The sequence below is a fragment of the Falco biarmicus genome, chromosome 6 (assembly GCF_023638135.1).
Source record: "Falco biarmicus isolate bFalBia1 chromosome 6, bFalBia1.pri, whole genome shotgun sequence".
NCBI lineage: Eukaryota > Metazoa > Chordata > Aves > Falconiformes > Falconidae > Falco > Falco biarmicus.
Window position 1 is genome coordinate 21,028,077 of NC_079293.1, and position 18,284 is coordinate 21,046,360.

Consider the following 18,284-nt stretch of genomic DNA (forward strand, 5'->3'; position numbering starts at 1 on the left):
CTAGGGCCAGTAGTGTTCCTTAATGTTTTATAAATGATCTAATGAAGGAATCAATTGTACATTAAGTAAGTTTGCTGATTATATTAAACTAGGAGGAGCTTTGGACTCCCTCAAAGGTAGAGAGGCCTTACAGAGAGATCTGGATAAACTAGAGAGTTGAGCAATCATCAAAAATATGACATTTAACAAGAGCAAGTGCTGGGATTCTCTATGTGGGTTGGGCTAATCCTGGTTATATGTACAAACTGGGGGATGAAAGGCTGGAGAGCAGCCCTGTGGAGAGACATCTGGGGGTTTGGGTCGATGGCAAGTTGAATATAAATCAACAGTGTGTGCTGGCAGCCAAAAGGGCCAACCATGTCCTGGGGCATCAAGCCCAGCACTGCTGGCTGGTCGAGGGAGGTCATTGTCCCACTCCATACTGCACCGGTGCGGTCCCACCTTGAGTACTGTGTGCAGTTTGGGGCACCTCAATAGAAAAAGGTCATCAAATTATTGTGTCCAGAGAAGGACAACCAAGATGATGAAAGGTCTCAAGGGCAAGACTCAGAAAAAGCAGCTGAGGTCATTCAGCTTGTTCAGCTTGGAGAAGGGAAGGCTGAGGGGTCACCTCATCACAGCCTGCAACTTCCTCAAGGGGGGGTAGCGGACGGGGAGGTGCCGACCTCCTCGCTCTGGTGACCAGAGACAGGACACAAGGAAATGGAATGAAACTGCAACAGGGGAAGTTCAGATCTGAGATTAGGATAAGGTTTTTCATTGAGAGGATGGTTGCGCACTGGAACAGGCTCCCGAGGAAAGTGGTCATGACACCAAGCCTGTCAGAGTTCAAGGAGCACCTGGATGATGCTATTAGTCATATGGTTTAGTTTTAGATGGAGCAAGGAGTTGGACTGGATAATCCTTATGGGTCCCTACCAATTTGAGATACTCTGTGATTCAGTGTACATTAGCATACTATATGCTAACACAGTGGATATCAGGTTTTTGTTTGTATACTGCAGGTTTCACCATGAGTACATTGACACAGACATCAAAACAACAAAGAAAGAGATGTCCAGACATCAGGATATTGTTAAAGGCAGAGTCTTAAACTTAATTTTAAAGTAGTATATAAATCAAATTCTCATCCCAATTGATTTGTAAAAATGTTATCGCAGTGTGGACCTAAATTAGAGCTACTGGAATGCACTGGGATTATGTCCCCGTATAGTGTGCAGGTTTCTTTTGGAATAATAATCTATTCGTCAAGAGGAATAATTTTCAGCATAGTCTAACTCTTATGTGGAGTGAGGAGGCACTGAATGGATTTAGGCACAAGGAATGTGAACCACAGCTTGTTTAATCCTTTTGTGATTATTGTAACCTCAATTAATACATTTGTCTAACCATACAAGTATCTAACAACATTGTGCTTTTTTCAAAGAAAGTATTAAAAAAAGAAAATAAAACTTTAAAAATCCTCAGCCTTCAAACATCTTTGTAAAATAAGTAAAAATTATCCATTTGTTTAGGCTTTTGATCTGGATACTAATATCACACTAAATACTCTATTTGATAACAAGATGCAAAGGACAGTGGGAAAGACAACACCTGGAGCTAGGCTGCAGTGGCTTCTATTCCTGTATCCCAAGGAGTAATAGTGGAATTGTCTAGTTTCACCTTCACATGGTGTCCAAAGTGATGAGTAAAATTGTTGAGTATCATTCAGCCTTCTGTTTCTAAAGAGAAAAAATGAAAAAGGATGAAAATTTAGAAGGGCAGAAGAACATACAAGTGACTGAGTCAAATCAAAGATCAATCTTGCTCGGTATTAAATTGCTCACAGGGACAAAAATGCTGAATCTTAGGAAAGTGTGAGGACCAGATAAGTCTATCTGATATTTCCTCTAAGTACTTCTCCAGTTAGCAACTCAGGACATTCCTGAACTGAAAGGTTTGGTTTTTTTAATATGCTTAGTGAGTTTCTACTGTATCACTGCCGTTGATTTATTTGCTTCCCTCTTGCACCCATGTAAACTTAACACTGACAACATTCTTCATCTTGGGGAACTCATTAGAATAACTGTCTCAGACTGAAGTGCCACTGGTACAGGTGGTGGTGTATACAGACAAAGTGAACAAGTCAACAGAACTAGACAGCATTCACCCAGGAGTCCTGAATGAGTACAAAGATGAAATCGCTGAACAATTGGAAGTTGTGTATAACTATAACGTTCTTTTAAAACTGTCTTGATACCTCTGCACTTCAGGAACTATATCTTTTATATCTTTCATGGAGACCTAAAGAACTGTATGCTGGATGCCCACTAGGAAAACTATAACAAAGTGTAGCACTAGTGGAAGCATAGATATGTGTGCTATACTGAGGAAGTGTCAATATGGCTTTTGTAAAAGAAATCCTATCTCAGAAACCTATTGGAATTTTTGATGGTGTCAGAAAGCATAGAAATATGCTGGATATAGTTTATCTGGGTTTTCAGAATGCAAGTTTTGTCTTTTACACCTCACCCTGCAAAGGGCTATTAAAAAGCTAAGCATCATTTTAATACAAGGAAGGAGACAGCATAAATAAAAACTTAATTAACAGACAACAAAAGTCTTGTAGTGGAATTTTGAGTATTCTACAGAGATCTCTGTTATGTCCAAAACTGTTCAGCATGTTCAGAAATTATCTTAAAAAGGAGAAAATTGGATTAATAATACTAAGTTATTCAGGATATTATAAACAAGGGATGACTGAAGAATTGATGAAGATTCTTACAAGACTGGGTGTCTGGGTAACAAATTTGCAAGTACGTTAAGTAAATGCAAAGTGAATCATAAGAGAAATAATTACACCTTGACATATGAAATGATATGGTTTGAACTTAGACTTGTCACTGAGCTGCTAAAGTTCTGGTAACCCTTTGTCAAGAAATAATAATGAAGATTTTTGTGAACATGATAAGGGGCATGGAACGTAATTTAGGGGGAAGATTAAAATAGGTTATATATTTAGTTTGCCATATCCTTTTTCCAGTGCTCTTTTATTCTCCTATTATAAATGTGTTAAAGTCAGGGACAAAGGAGAAAATGACCAATACCAGAGAAGAATGAGAGCTGTTTAAACAATTTTCATAAAATTATCATGTTACTTCTTACAACAACAAAAGGTGGTTTGCTTTCATTGCATTCAGTAGGGAGTTCCAGAATTTTAAGATGCTGAGGTTGGTTGTTTTTTTTTTTTTTTTTATCATTAAAGACTTAATATTTTAATTACAAACTTATGTTTATTTGGCAGATTTTTTTAAAAAAATAAATCATTGGAAGCATGAGGTTCAGGGGTGTCTTCCCAAATACAGTGAAAACAAACAGCCATATAAGTTGTAAGATGGAGCATTTTAATGTTATAAAAGGAAATGTGTCGCCTGAAGTTGCAGATATTTGGATGACTATGACCTTAACAGTATGACCGCTATATTTCTTAGGATATTAATGGGAAACCTAGGCTCCTCTGACATATGATCCAGTTTAAGTCTAAATTTACAGAATTTTAGACAGATGCACACAGATATTCAATTAACAGAATTCTAGAGATTTGTTTACAAATTGAACTGCAATGATACTAAACAAGAACTGGGAGTTCACCCTGATACGAAATTGAGAATTCTGATCATGTATAATTTTTAATGTACAGCAGACAGTCAGTTAATCTACTCCAGCTTTTTATCAGCATTATTAAAAGAAGGATTCTGCTCTCCTTTCCCTAAATATTTCAATTACAAAGCAATATTACCATTAAGCACACTGGTTGTGGTAGACAGAGAAGAAACTTTTCCTTGCTTTCTTTGGAGGTTTATGGACCTTTCCTGGCAGGTTTTTTTCATCTTATTATAAATTTAATTAAAACTGTTATACTTTGGGAAGTTCATGATAGTATAATAATCTTCCTTTTTCAATAAATACATTTTCTTTTGTTAACATTAAGGCTTTGCTACCCAGATTAAAGATTGGATGGAAAACCTTTTGATTACTTACAAGAAACTAACTCTGCTGTCTGATATAACATTAGCAAATTATAAATCAGTAAGCAAAATCACTATCAAATAAATTTTACAAATCAATTAATTGGTTTTTTTCAATTCTTTCACAAGTACAATATTTTGTCAAGTATTTTGTCTAGTTTGGGGAAAATAGAGCTCTTTTATACTCTGCTACTTGACTTGCCATCACAGATACAGCTGCCAAAATGAAACTTCTCATGAACGTGATAGTCATAATGTAAATTATCTCAGTCTTGAGCTAATTAAGCTTTACTGTTGCTAGACAAATGTGCCTTACCGGAATACTTAGAAACTTTCCAGAAACAGCAGAAAATGACTGTGTAAGCCTATGAACATTTTACACTGAAACATTTTGCATTTCAGACCATGACAGAGTGGAAAGGTAACAAAAAAGTTACCGAAGTGATTTGAGCCATAAGGAAGAGGGCTAAAAGGATAACTGCTGACTGGAAAATTTTTTTCTACTTTGAATATTGATGAAAATTCATTGGATAAAATATAAACAAATCTCCTTATTCAAAACCCACCTAAGTATATATGAGAAATAGTACAACATAGCATTACTGAAGTCCTAAAAATTCTCTGTGAACATTTGGAGGACACCCGACCTTTTACTAACATAAGTATGCTAATAAACATTAAAACAAAATAAATACACCAAAAACTAACTCTTAATTAATTACTTTCACTAAGGATGTAGTACTCCCAATAATAAGTTAACATGATTTATCATTTCAGTGACAGATTAGTTTCCCTCACAAACATAACTGTCAAAATAATTGAACCATTGAATTATTGATCTTGAGTCCATTCATTATGAGTATAAATAAAGTATTTAAACCAGCCTAGCAGTGTTTGTCTGTTTTCCTCATTCTGCTGTGGGGTAAATCAATGTAAAATCTCTGAAATTATGGAACTGAATAAAAAATAAGGTACTGAAAAATCTGTCAAGTACTTTAGTGATGCCCTCTGTTACTTTCTTTTTTGGTAAATTAAACAGAACCAGAAAACCTTCCCAGACACAAGAACTCATGTGTTTGTGCAGTTAAATTGTTGAAATTGTCCCTAACACTTCTTGAGCTTGCCAGCTAGCATTCTCCCAAATAATTATCAAGCATGGCCAGGAGTTAGCGTGGGCAAGCGATCATTCATAATAGGAAATTTGAATAAAATCTCCTTTTATGAAAGGTTTAAAGGATGTATTTAATAGTATTGATATAGGCCATTCCATGCTAGGTGTCTTGACTGCCAGAAACTGCTCCTGAAAATGCCAAATGTATTAGCAAGCCTACAAGCCCTGTATTCTGCTGTCCGAGTGGATGGATAACAGTGAAACAATTGTCTGGATTTTAGCCAAAATATTCAGAGTAGGTAGCTTTGTTGAAAGCACCATAAATCTGGAGAGTTCTCTGTGTGAAGAGGAAGGAACACTATGGAGGGCATAAGTTTCCAAGCTTTCATAGTTAAGCAAACACCTTCCAATTTCTGAATGTGCTTTTGTTCTCAGGGAATCATGAGAGAACTATAGAGATTACTAAATGTGTGCTAAATCCAGACTTTCTGTTACTAATACTGCTGTGTCCGTGAAGATGATTTTACATGACCGATGCTAATTGGTCTGTAAACTATAATGGCCTGGCTGGGGAGCTTGCTCATCCTGTCACCATTACCTAACAAAGTATAGGTTTGTAAACAGTTGTTTGCACTTTGGAGGAATGTCCCTTATATGTCCCCTTTTCCGAATGTAAAATAATTTGTAGTTTTCTTTAATTACAAGAACACAGTTTTTTATCTCCAAGCCCACTGAACGTGTCCCATATTGGCAAGACAGCTTAAGGGCGATCGCTTTGAAAAAAGTGTTGTATTATATAGGGACACAGTTTGTTGCTCTCAGAAGTTGAACTAATAAGCCCTGTGGGAAAAGAAGAGAAAATCTCAGAACATATGCATTTCTGAAAGATTAAAAATTTATGAAAATAAGAATATTAGGTATGCAGGCGAATATATTTAGACCAGTATGGATATCTGTGTAATAGCACAAACTTTGTTGACTGAAAAATTGATGTGTGCATGGTTTAGATGCTGCAATTTGCAACAGTATCTAATATAACCACAGTCTTGAAAAACATCTGGTGCGAAAAATGCTAGCCAGCGTTTCAGCTACAGAAAGAGCAGATTTAAGCTGTTTGAGTAAAGAACAACTAGTAGTGGATGGCAGTACACATAGACATGCTTTATGAACTGGAGAAATGTAATGTGGTTTAGTGATTGACACAGACATTGACTCTGCTGTTGGTTTTAAAGTTGTTTGTTCTTGTGAGTCAAGTCGTTAGTCACCTCCTGTTCCACTCATCTATATTATCTGTGTTTTGGACACACTGAGATAAACTAAGGATTTCTGCTTACTATAACTCCCAAGAAATTTCAAAATGAGGGCTTGATTTAAGTTTAGGATTTTTGTACTGCTTTACTTGATAGGACAAAAATAATTGTTCACAAGTAAAGTAGCCAACTATGTTAAAAAAAATATTTAGATAAAAAATTAAACAGTTGCATATATAAAACAGCTTTTGCCAAGTAGCAGATATCAAATGTCAAATGTTGAAATTATTGAGATGAGATAATGACATATGGAAGATGTTCCTAGGATGTCCAACTATTATTTAGCCTGAGGGCAAGAAATCTCTTGGATCTTCATAATGCAGTTTTCTTTGAGACAATTTGCATTTTTGTACCCAAATTCTCCACTAAATGTCTTTCTGAAGCACAGTCATATGGTTGATCTGAGGTATAATACATCCCTTGTAGATTTTATGATACCAGACACAAGAAAGCAAGGAAAAATATGTGTAAAACCTTCCTTAGTTGTTATCCTCAGTAATACAGTGATGGACCCGTAGATAGGCAAGTTTTTATGTGTATGATATTCTTGATCAGTTACACATGGTTGCATTTCTAGCAGTTAAAGAAAGCAACACCATACCTCTACCCACCAGCTAACTTTCATATCCCTTTTTAGATTTCAGACTGAAGTTAATTATGATACTTTGGAAGTCAGAGATGGGCCAGCTAACTCATCACCATTAATTGGAGAATACCATGGAACACAAGCACCTCAGTTTCTTATCAGTACTGGAAATTATATGTATCTGCTGTTCACTACAGACAACAGTCGTTCCAGCGTTGGTTTCCTAATTCGCTACGAGAGTAAGTCTGATATTTCTCTGAGATTTTTATTTAATTTCAAAAATAACATTCAATTTGAAAATGAGCAAATGAATGTGAAAAAATAAACTTCAGTAATTATGTTTGTATAAGAACAAATTATGTTTAGTTTATGTTATATTGACAATTCTGAAATGATTATTTCATTTTGGAAATTTTTGTTTCATGAGTTCTTGTATGTTATTCACAATATTTATGGACCTTGGTCTTTAACAAAATGGAAAGTAGTTTAAGAAACTTGCCCTTATGGGTAAAGGTATGCTGTCCTTTTTCGGTTTGTTTGGGTTTCACACCCCCAAACCCCACCCCACCCCCACCCGCACACACTCTCTTTCTCTCTCTTTCTCTTTTTCTCTGGCTTTAATACACTTTTTCAGTACCAAGCAGAATTGGGCCTTGTCCGTGGTGATTCAAAAATGCAAATAAATGCATAATAATATGTCTCTGTGAACTGCAGAATCATTACAATAGCATTTTATTTTAAATTAGATATGTAAATTACATATTTTATATGGTCTGAAGTTACGCTTATCTTTATATGATAGCATAGTCATTCTCCTAAGTACTCAATCAAGAAGGCTTATGCATTTAGTGTGGTTGTGCTAAACAAATAACATTTATTGATTTTTCTTATTTGGAAACTAATCTGATTGCAGTAAATTTGCTGTCATATTGAATCTGGAATGATGCCCAAAATATTTCATAGCTATATCAAAACTTGGAAATTCTGCATATCTTCTTGTAGCTTTGGCTCAGACATGGTGGTGGTAATGGCTGAACAGATAATAGCAAAGCTGCTAAATCATGTAAAGACAAGGAACAGTAGGTAGGTTTCTGCATGAGTTAACCTGAAGATACTGATTTTCCCTGATAGTATTGGATCTAAATGCTGCTGTTACATTTTGTAAGACATTCCTTTAATATTTATAATTTTGTTTTTTAAGCTCCCTATCAAGTAGATATGTGTTCTTCTATTAAAAATTAAAAGTTAGTAATAAAATATCTGCCCTACAAATTCTTAAAGAGAAAGGTCCAGTTATTAAATGATTCAGAATAATAGTTGTGTATTCACTTGTTATCTTTGTTGAGAAATTTGATATCTCACACACATTATACTAGTTGTCAGTGCTGTTTCTCTAGGTAGACTGATAACATGTCAGACTTAGTTTTGATTAGTGGACTTTAAACCTTGAAATTGGATTAGATCTTTAACGGGTAAAGATGACAGAAATCTAGTAAATGATCTTCACCTTCTTTTACATATAGCCACTATGCACAGAGTATATATAAAAAAGCCCTTTATATAAAAAGCTCATATATTTTGAATTTTTAAATTTTAAAGTCATAACGAAAGCTAAAAATTTTGTCTCACAGGCTTTTTCTGAGCAGATTGTCTGCCTGAATAAAGCATCTTTCTCTTTCAGTAGAAGTAACATCTAGAAGGGTGGCTGCTATTATTTTTTACCTAGAAAAGAGTAAGAAGATGAAATGAAATTTTAAAAAAAGGTTCCCAGTTTAAGGAGTGAGATTGTTTATTTGTTGTGAATTATATTTCCCATTAAAAAGTTATCTGACAATTGAATTTCAATAGTTACTAACAAAGAGCTTAACATCCTTTCTTAGTTTTGATGACTGCTGTTTCTCTTATGCTTTCATGTCATTGTGAATGATACTCAGCTGGCAGATTAAACCTATAAATTTAAGTGTCAATATAGAAGTGTTTAGAGCCTGAAGCTTACATTTTGGGAAATGGAGATTTGGTCAATGCAATCGATGGAGTCCAGGGAGCAATTCTTTAAACTCTGAAGTAGAAGCCGGGGCTGTATTCAGTCACCTAAGCATGGAGAGTTAAGAGCTGGTTTAGGTTCTATGCCACCTGTACTATGCCAAGCACTGCACCAGAGATTTGGATGTTGCACAAGTTCTTTGCCATGTCTCCCTGTTCCATGGAGACATCGTGGTTATGAAAGGATGGCACTAGAAATGTATATTGAAACAATAAAATTTCTCTCCCTGTAACTTTGCTGAATCAGTTGCTCCCTAGTTTGCCCTGACTGGGCTGATCAGTTCTCTTTTGACTGTGAAAGGAGCTTAAAGACCAAACCAGGCTACAGACACATCACTGGGAGCATCTTAAATTGAAATTGAACCTTGCCCTGAATGTCCATACTGTAGAAAAAATGCAATATAAACAGAGACTTTTTAGCTGCCACCAACTGGAATGGGTATGTCCATATTCACAGCATAAGTTGTACAGAGAAAGCTTGCTAAACATGTCATACCTGTGTCAGTGCATTTGTTCCAGTAGGCGCCTTAAGTCAGTCACAGCCTCACTGTTCATACTGGTTTGTTCTGACAGCAGGTTGCTCACAGAACAAAAATTGCATCCATGTTCCATCATGTTGTACATGTTCATGTAACGCAACTGGGATTTGTTGTCACAGTCTCTCTTCTAGTTGTCAGCACTGGGAGCTCCTGAAGCATTTCTGCAGTGGGTATCAGATATAGATCCTTCCTTGGTCCTTGACTCATTTGAAGAAACAGTACTCCGTGTTAATAGTCTGGATATGGAGAAAAGATTCATCAAATTTTCAGTGGCAAGACTCAGTCAATGGAAAAAGTTTTTGGAATACCGGGGGAGAACTTTTTGTTTCAGCAGTCAATTTAACTCTGACTAAGAAGAACCAATACATTCTGAATAAGAATGACAGCTTTTGTGAAAGTGCCCATGAAATAATAGAGTTTATGATTCTTAAGAAATGAAAGCATGAAGTAACACAATTGTGATAAAGTCAATGGTTTTCAGAAATCTAAACTGCACCAAACTTGAGATATTGCTATGTGAATGTCCTTAGGAATGAATTCTGAAAGTCATTTATGAAAGAGATTATATTAAAGCCCAACAGAATATTGGCAATTTTTTTTTTTTTGAGAAAGAAAAGATACTATCCATTTCTAAAGCTATTTAAAAATCTATTTTAACGATATGTAACCCAAAAGTTAATCATGTAAATGTTGGATATATTCAAACATTGCTATAGATGGCCATCAAAGAGTAACACAGATCTCTTAGGATAAAATCAGAAAATTTAAAATATCTATTTACTTACAGGAACAGGGGACAGAAAGACAGTAACAAAAGTATCTGTAAATATATTCAAAGTAAGAAAAAAATAAAAATCATTACTTAATAAAAAGTTGAGCAAACATCAGCTGTCACAGAGAACAGTATGTTCTGTTCCAGTTTTGCAGCATTTGCAGAAAAGCTTAATTTTGACCATATACTTAACACAAGTGAACATTTACAAGGTAAGAATACAGCGCATGGAAAGAGGGTACTGCCTAATATTGGGATAATTACATATATTTTATTCATCAGGAACTGCTGGAATTCCCTGTGCTATACTTAAAAGCAAAGCACAAGCAGTCTATACTCCACTGAAAATTGTGCCTGAAAATTCAAAATTGTTTTTGGGAATTTTCAAACAAATTCAGAAAAGAACACACCTTTCAAAGAAAGGAGGGAGGGAAAAAAGAAATTAAAAAAAAAAAAACAACCCAAAACCAAAAAACCAACAAAACAACAACAACAAAAAAAAGAGATGAGGACCAGAAGGATCAAGGACATTAGTTTTATCTTCACTCTTTAAAGATACTAGTTTCAAGATGATAAACAAGTTGATAAGGAACAAATGATTTGTATTTGAGAAGAACAGATTATGTCAAACCAACCTAATTTCTTTCTTGAGAGGTTAACTGGTTTTGTAGATTCAGGAATGGAAAGGGAAGGAAACAGCTCTGTGTTGACATTTATAAGGCTTTTAGAAGTCTTCCAGAGAAAATATAAAAATTTGGTCTATCTGAAATGATTACAAGCACTTCATTGAGCACTGGAAAAAATTTTCCCAGAGAGACTGTGGAATCTCCATCCTTAGAGATACTAAAAATTCATCCAGACATGGATGCACCTGTGCAACTAGCTCTAGGTGACCTTGCTTGAGCAGGAAGAGTTGGGCCAGATGACCTCCAGAGGTTCCTTCCAGCCTGAACTGTTAGTGATTCTGTGATGCTGTGAACAGTTATGAAAACTTTTACATGAAGAGCAGACAGTCTAACTCAAATTTGTCAGGATCCTACTGTTATTTGGCCTAGATCCAAAATTATCTGATATTTTTATGAACAGTTTTGATGATAATATAAGAAGAACACTTACAAATTCTGAAGATTATTCCAACATATATTTATAGCAAGGACTATGGTGGAGAGGGCTAGAATTAAAAACAAGCTAAATGAACTGAAGAAATAGTCTAAAGAATAAAGAAACACACTAAGCGTAAACACGAAAGGAGAAATGATTTGCACAGATACAAAATAGAAATACAGTAGAAAAGGATCTGGTTTTTACACAGAACATAAATAATCTAAAGAAAATGCAGTAGTAATGCAAAATGTAGGATCATCTGGTTGTTTATAGTTAATAATAATAATAATAATAATAATAATAATAAAGAAAATAATTACAAGAAAGACAATTTTTGTTTACAGGACTATTTTACCTAGGATTTAGAAAATAATTATTTCACTTTACTTGATGACCAGAGAGAATGTTGTATCCAGTTTGGGACCCAGTTTAAAAAACGTATGAGGTTGTTAACATGGAAAACATGACACATATGGACTCATTGAAAAGTATGGACTTATTTAGTCAGAAAAGACTTGGCAGTCAGGAGGGAAGGCATAATAACAGTCTCATTTGCCTAGTAGCTCAGAATGGCAGCTAGACATGGAGTTCAGTCTAGAACTCTGCTAAAAAGCCTGTGCTCCCTGTCACCAATGAGCAGGACAGTGATGACACGCTAGTTCTGGCTTTCTAAATTACTTCTGTAGCTCATTAAGAAAAATAATATGCATCCAAGTGCACTCCTAAGTTTGGCTATGTTATGCTCCGTCACTTAGAAATACCATGCAGATATTCTTTAGAGAAGAAATTTTCAACTTTTATATGGAAGAAGAAAAAAGCTCTTGAAGTAATAACACCTCCATCTTCCCTTTCATCCTCTACCTCCCCCTTACACTACCTTCACTCTTTCACTTCTCATTTTCAAGCAACTTTACTTCCCCACCTGCTTTATAACATTATTAATGTGTTTCTCTATCATGATTTTTAAAAATCTGTTAACTGTATCACAGTTTTTAGTGATGTAAGAATATTTTTTTTGTGTCAGTATTGTGACAGCAAACAATTCAAGTGCAGAGACTCACCGTTACACTCTTAAGAGGTGCTGGAAGAACACCAAGACTAAGTGTGTAAGCAGGCTTGAAGTTCTTTGAGGCTAATTTTTTAATTAATCTTTAAGGCTAATTAATTAATTAAATAAGGCTAATTTAATTAATCTTTAAGGCTAAACTTGTAAAGTTACAGGGAAATATTTCTGGCCACTTGAGCTATATCTGATCCAGTAAGTTAGAAATTCTTGAATCCTGGCTTCAGTCTTGCAGTCATTCATATAGTTTAAGCACAATCTCCTGTAGGATTTTGACCCGTGCCAGCTAGCACCTTGTTTTACATATCTGGCCATAGTTCTAGGAATAACATCAGCCAATGACTGTTCTCAAAAGGCAACAGTCTTACTTAAGATGGGCAAGATTTTATCTGTATGAATGTTAGCTGGCCATGCTTTGAAATCGGTGCCAAAGATTAGGCCCTCTCCTGATTTAATGGGGTGGTCTTTGGTTCTAATTCTTGGAACCGTATTCTGATAAGCAAGCACCTATTCTATTTCTTTTTTAAAAATGTGAATTTTACAAAACAAAGATAATTTACATTATTTGTTGCTGTTTAATGCCGGCTGGTGACTAAGCACAGTACAGCCATTCACTCACTCCCCCCTCACTCAGAGGGATGGGGAGAAGAATTGGAAAGGAGTGTAAAACTTGAGTGTTGAGATAAGAAGAGTTTAATAATTGAAAAAAATAAAATACAACTAATAATAATAATAATTGTTGTAATGAAAAGGAGGGAGAAGGGGAGAGGAATGAAATCCAAAGGAAAGGGAGAAAAGAAACGAAGTGATGCACTATACAACTGCTCACCACCTGCTGACCAACACCTAGCCAGTACCCAAGCAGTGTTCAGCAGGACCCGGCCACCCCAACCCCACCCCAGTTTATATACCACGACATCCCATGGTATGGAATACCTCTGGCTAGTTTGGGCCAGCTGTCCTGGCTGTGTCCCCTCCCTATTTCTTGTGGCCCTCCAGCCCTCCCACTGGCAGGGCCTGAGAAACTGAAGTCCTTGACTTAGTATAAACATCACCCAGCAACAACCAAACCCATCCATGTGCTGTCAACATTGTTCTTACACCAAAGCCAAAACCCAGCACTGCACCAGCTACTAAGAAAATTAAATCTATCCCTGCAAAAACCAGAACATTGTTCTCCTTTCATTGTTAGAATAAGCCTACCTATATAATCAACTCTTTTATTAGGCATTATTTTTCTCTTATTGTTCAAAAAATTGCTTTTGTCATCTGCCTCACTGATGATTCTATACTGATGGCAAAGAATAGCACTCTAGCTTCCAGCTGAAACACTTCCATTCTTCAAAACTTTTTTGGGATTCATTGACTAATACAGCAACTGCTTTTGCACACAGACATACAGTTTACCAATCTTACACTTTAGTATTCCATTTTTCTCACTATTTTAACTGTTTGATCTGTGAAGGGAAAAGTAGAGGTGTGTAATATATATGAGTTTGTAGTATATAAATCTGTATAGCTGTTGTATGCTTTATGCAGTACAGCAACAAATTAATTACCTCTTTAGAGATCTAATGCCATCTACTGATTAAATTGGTTTGTAAAAATTACTTGTAAGTCGTGTTTGCAAAATATGCATTTTAATAATCAATGAAGCATCTAATACAGCTCACAGCAACAGGTTGATTAATGTTTGATGAAATTTCAGTATTGGCAAAGTGAAGTTTTTTCAGGATGACTGTCCATATTTTTCAATTATTCAGTGATACACAAAGGCTTTTGCTTTGATGTTGCTGTTTACTTTGGACTATGTGTTATGTTCTTTTGAAAAGAGAATGATTAAATTGTAGGATAGAATTATCTGCTTGTCTAATTCCCACTGCTACATGGGTTTAAGTGGAGGGAGTCTTTTTTGAGGGAGCTACTAAGCATGGTCTTCTTGAGAAATACTGCATTATGTAGGGTGGGAGAGAAAAGACGTGGTTTTCACCCAGACTTGAATCTTATAGTTACTGAGCTAATTGTTATGAATAGTGTTAAATCAACTATCTCCAACCATGAGCTCAAAATTTAACACTGTGATGCCAGAATTTCTCATATATAGTTTAATATTGTCCTTTTGTAGACAGGACTTTCAGTGTACTGCCCATTATTAAGCTTGTCTTGTTATTTCCAATTAAGAAAAAACCCCAAATCTTTGTCCAAAAAAACCCAAAGAAAAATGATTTCTTTGCAGCTATGTTTATGATTGTTAAAACTTACATACTGAATATTTTCCCCTGGAAATTAAGCTGTTACCTGAGCTGAGTTTTTTAATTTATATAGCACCACTATTTTAGTCCCAAACATGGAAGCTGATAAGGTTGCTACAGCTTTTGGTCTCCTTGCAAAAATGTGTAACAACATTATCAATGTAATCTAGTTATTACTTCAAAAAGAAACAAATGAGTTTATCTGTTAAATGTGTCTCAAAATCCCAAAGCAATTGTTGTGTTGATGCAGGGGTGGAAGGCTGCCCTTAAGAAGAAGGAATTTTAAGAAGGCTACTGTGGACTTCCGTCTACTCTAACATACCTCAAAACATGAAGGATAGTTTGTCTGAAAAAAATTACCGTGTATCAAAGTTAAAATTTCATACACATTTAATATGTACACAATTTAGGGCACATAAAAGTGCCTATTACAGACTTAAAAGAGTTCTTTGAGTTTATATTCCTCAATTTAAGACAGGTAAAGGGAATCTAAAAATGCAGTGTCAGCTAACATGGTACATTTGCATTAAAAGCGTGCAGTCATGTCTAGAAGAAACTTATTCATCTAGAATGTAAGTATGTCAGGGTTACTTCATGAAAACTAGATCATAAGCTTTCAAATCTGAGTTCTAACTGAGCTAAGGAATAGCTGGAGGGTACAGGCAATATTTGCCTGTGCAATCTAGAGTCATTATTTATGACATTCTTGTTTGTAGCCTTGCTTCCAGCCCTAACATCTATAATTCTAAAACATTTACTTTATGCTCTGATAATTTTTTTCCCTTAGTTTTGAACTTTGCCTACCTCATTCTTAAGATTATGTGATAGTCCTGGATAAATAAAGCAGGGTAGAAGCAGTAAACTGAGAGTACAACTTCCACAGAAACAGTTATAGATACACAGGCAGCTGAGAGCATCACCACCTTTAGGATGTGTTTAGGGGGCTAAGGATCCAGGAAATCCCTAACGCCCTGCTATACAGAATTTTGTGCTGTTGGCAGTTTGAGGAAGGAAATTCTTTAGCAAAAAGCAGACTGGAAAGAGTCATGCTGGAAGTTCAGGTCACCTGTGATGAAGCACATAAAATCTTTGAAGACCTCAGGAGAACTAATCTTGCTCAAGGCTCTTTACAGCATCTATGAGTGATGACATCACCAATATGAAGTCAAGCATTCTTTCCAACCCAGCACCAAAATACTGACATTAACGTGAAAATACTTCAGTAAATGCAATGAGTGCCAGAACTTTGAAGTGGTTATGTCTAGATTTTATTCCAAAAACTGACAAGGAATTCTAAACTCATAAGTCCAGTATTATTCAAATGGATGCACAACAGATAATTTTTCAGAATTAAGTAAATTGCCTGATAACAAACATTAAAGTGTTTATAATTGATCCCTTCCACACACATATACTTCCTGTCCCTTTCTGGGCAGTTTTTTTAACAAGTCAGTAGCTTTTTGGGTTGCAACAAACTCTGCACAGGCTCCTCTGGGTCTTATCTCTGAGGCTTGACTATGTGTTTGCTACCTGCTGGTTTTAGCCAGCTTCTAGGTTTTTTTCTTTTACTGCAGGCCTCATGCTGGCTTTGTCCTTCATAGTCTGTCATCTTTTTGCCCACGACAGCCAGTACCTTCAAGGTTTCCCTCTGGACACACTCAGCTTCTCATAGAAGAAGAAACCATGTCAGCTGTAGGAGGCAAGGTTTTGGTTACAGGGGAGCTGCAGGGGTGGCCTTTGTGAAGAGAGTCCAGGGCTGCCCTGTGCCAGACACAGCTGGTTCTAGCTGGCTACAATGAACCCACCACAAGACACAGCCCATCAGCCATGTTGGTGGCACCTTTGTGATAATGTATTATCAGAAAGGACATAATGCTGCGTACATGAGTGAGGAAAAGAAAGTGTGAGAAACAATCCTACAAATGCCAAGGACAGAGAAGGAGATGCTCCTGCAGCCCAAGGAAGAGACCGCAGTGGAGCAGATATCCACACTGCAGCCTGTGGTGGGCCCATGTCAGAGCAGGTGCATATTCCCCGAAGGAAGATGCATCCCGTGCAGTCCCATGCAGGAGCAGGTTTATCCTGAGGGGCTGCAGCCTGTGGGAAAGTCCCATGCTAAAGCAGGGGAAAAGTGTGAGGAGAAAGGAACAGCAGAGAGAAGCTGTTATAGACTGACCACAACCCCTCTTCCCCATCCCTGCCATGCAGCCTGGGGAGGAATAGGGAAGTAAAGAAGTTGCAAATGGAGGACTGAAGTTGAGCCTGGGAAGAAGAGGGGATGCCCACCAAGCTGCTCCATCACTCCTTCTGAGCAGGACAGGGGAGAGAAAATAACAAAGGACTCATGGGTCAAGGTAAAGGACAGGGAAAGTTAACTCACTGATTACCATCATGGGCAAAACAGACTTGACTTGGGAAAATTAATTTATTTCCAATTAGAATCAGAGTAATGAGAAAATAAAACCAAATCTTACAAAACCTTCCCTCCACCTCTCCCTTCTTCCCAGGCTCAACTTCACTCCCAATTTCTTCTACCTTCTCCCCCTCAGCAGCACAGGAGGACAGGGAATAGGGGTTGCAGTCAGTTCATCACATGTATCTGCTGCTCCTTCCTCCACAGGGGGACAACTTCTCACACTCTTCCCCTACTTCAGCGTGGGGTCCCTCCCACGGGAGACAGTCCTCCATCAACTTCTCCAATGTGAGTCCTTCCCATGGGCTGTAGTTCTTAACAAACTGCTCCAGTCGGGGTCCCTTCCATGGGGTGCAGTTCTCTATGAACAAGCTGCTCCAGCATGGGTCCCCCACAGGGTCACAAATCCTGCCAGCAAACCTGCTCCAGTGTGGGCTCCTCTCTCCATGGGTCCACAGGTCCTGCCAGGAGCCTGCTCCAGCATGGGATTCCCATGGAGTCACAGCTTCCTTTGGGCATCCATCTGTCTTGGTGTGGGCTCCTCCATGGGCTGCAGGTGGATATCTGCTCCACCATGGACCTCCATGGGCTGCAGGGGTCAGCCTGCCTCACCATGGTCTTCACCATGGGCTGCAGGGGACCTTCATTAACCCTGGCATCTGCAGAGTTACTGCTCTCACATAGTCTCACTTCTCCCTGCTGCTGTTGTTCCACAGCTGGTTTTTGCCCCCTTCTTAAATATGTTATCAAAGAGGTACTACCACAGCCACTGGATGGGGTCACCTTTGGCCATCGGTAGGTCCATCTTGGAGCCACCTGTCATTGGCTCTATCATATATGGGGGAAGCTTCTAGCAGCTTCTCGCAGAAGTTACCCCTCTAGCTCCCCACTACCAAAACCTGGCCGTGCAAACCCAATACAGGGGTGGTGTGTGTGTGTGTGTGTGTTTTAGTTTTTGCCTTTGTTTCTTACCATCCCACTCTATTATTAATTGTCAAAAAATTAAATTAATTTTCCTCAAATTGGGTCTGATTTGGCTGTTACGGTAATTGGTAAGTGATCTTCCTCTCTTTATCTCAGATCA

The 18,284-nt window shown here is 37.2% G+C and overlaps 1 protein-coding gene across 1 annotated transcript in view; it reads left to right on the top strand.

Annotated features, from left to right (window-relative positions):
• The window catches only part of CSMD1 (CUB and Sushi multiple domains 1), a 1,210,323-nt gene that overhangs the window by 900,895 nt on the left and 291,144 nt on the right, over positions 1-18,284 (top strand). The window contains exon 17 of the mRNA XM_056344568.1: positions 7,066-7,253. Coding sequence (XP_056200543.1) covers positions 7,066-7,253 — 188 coding nt within the window. The remainder of the gene's footprint in view (positions 1-7,065; positions 7,254-18,284) is intronic.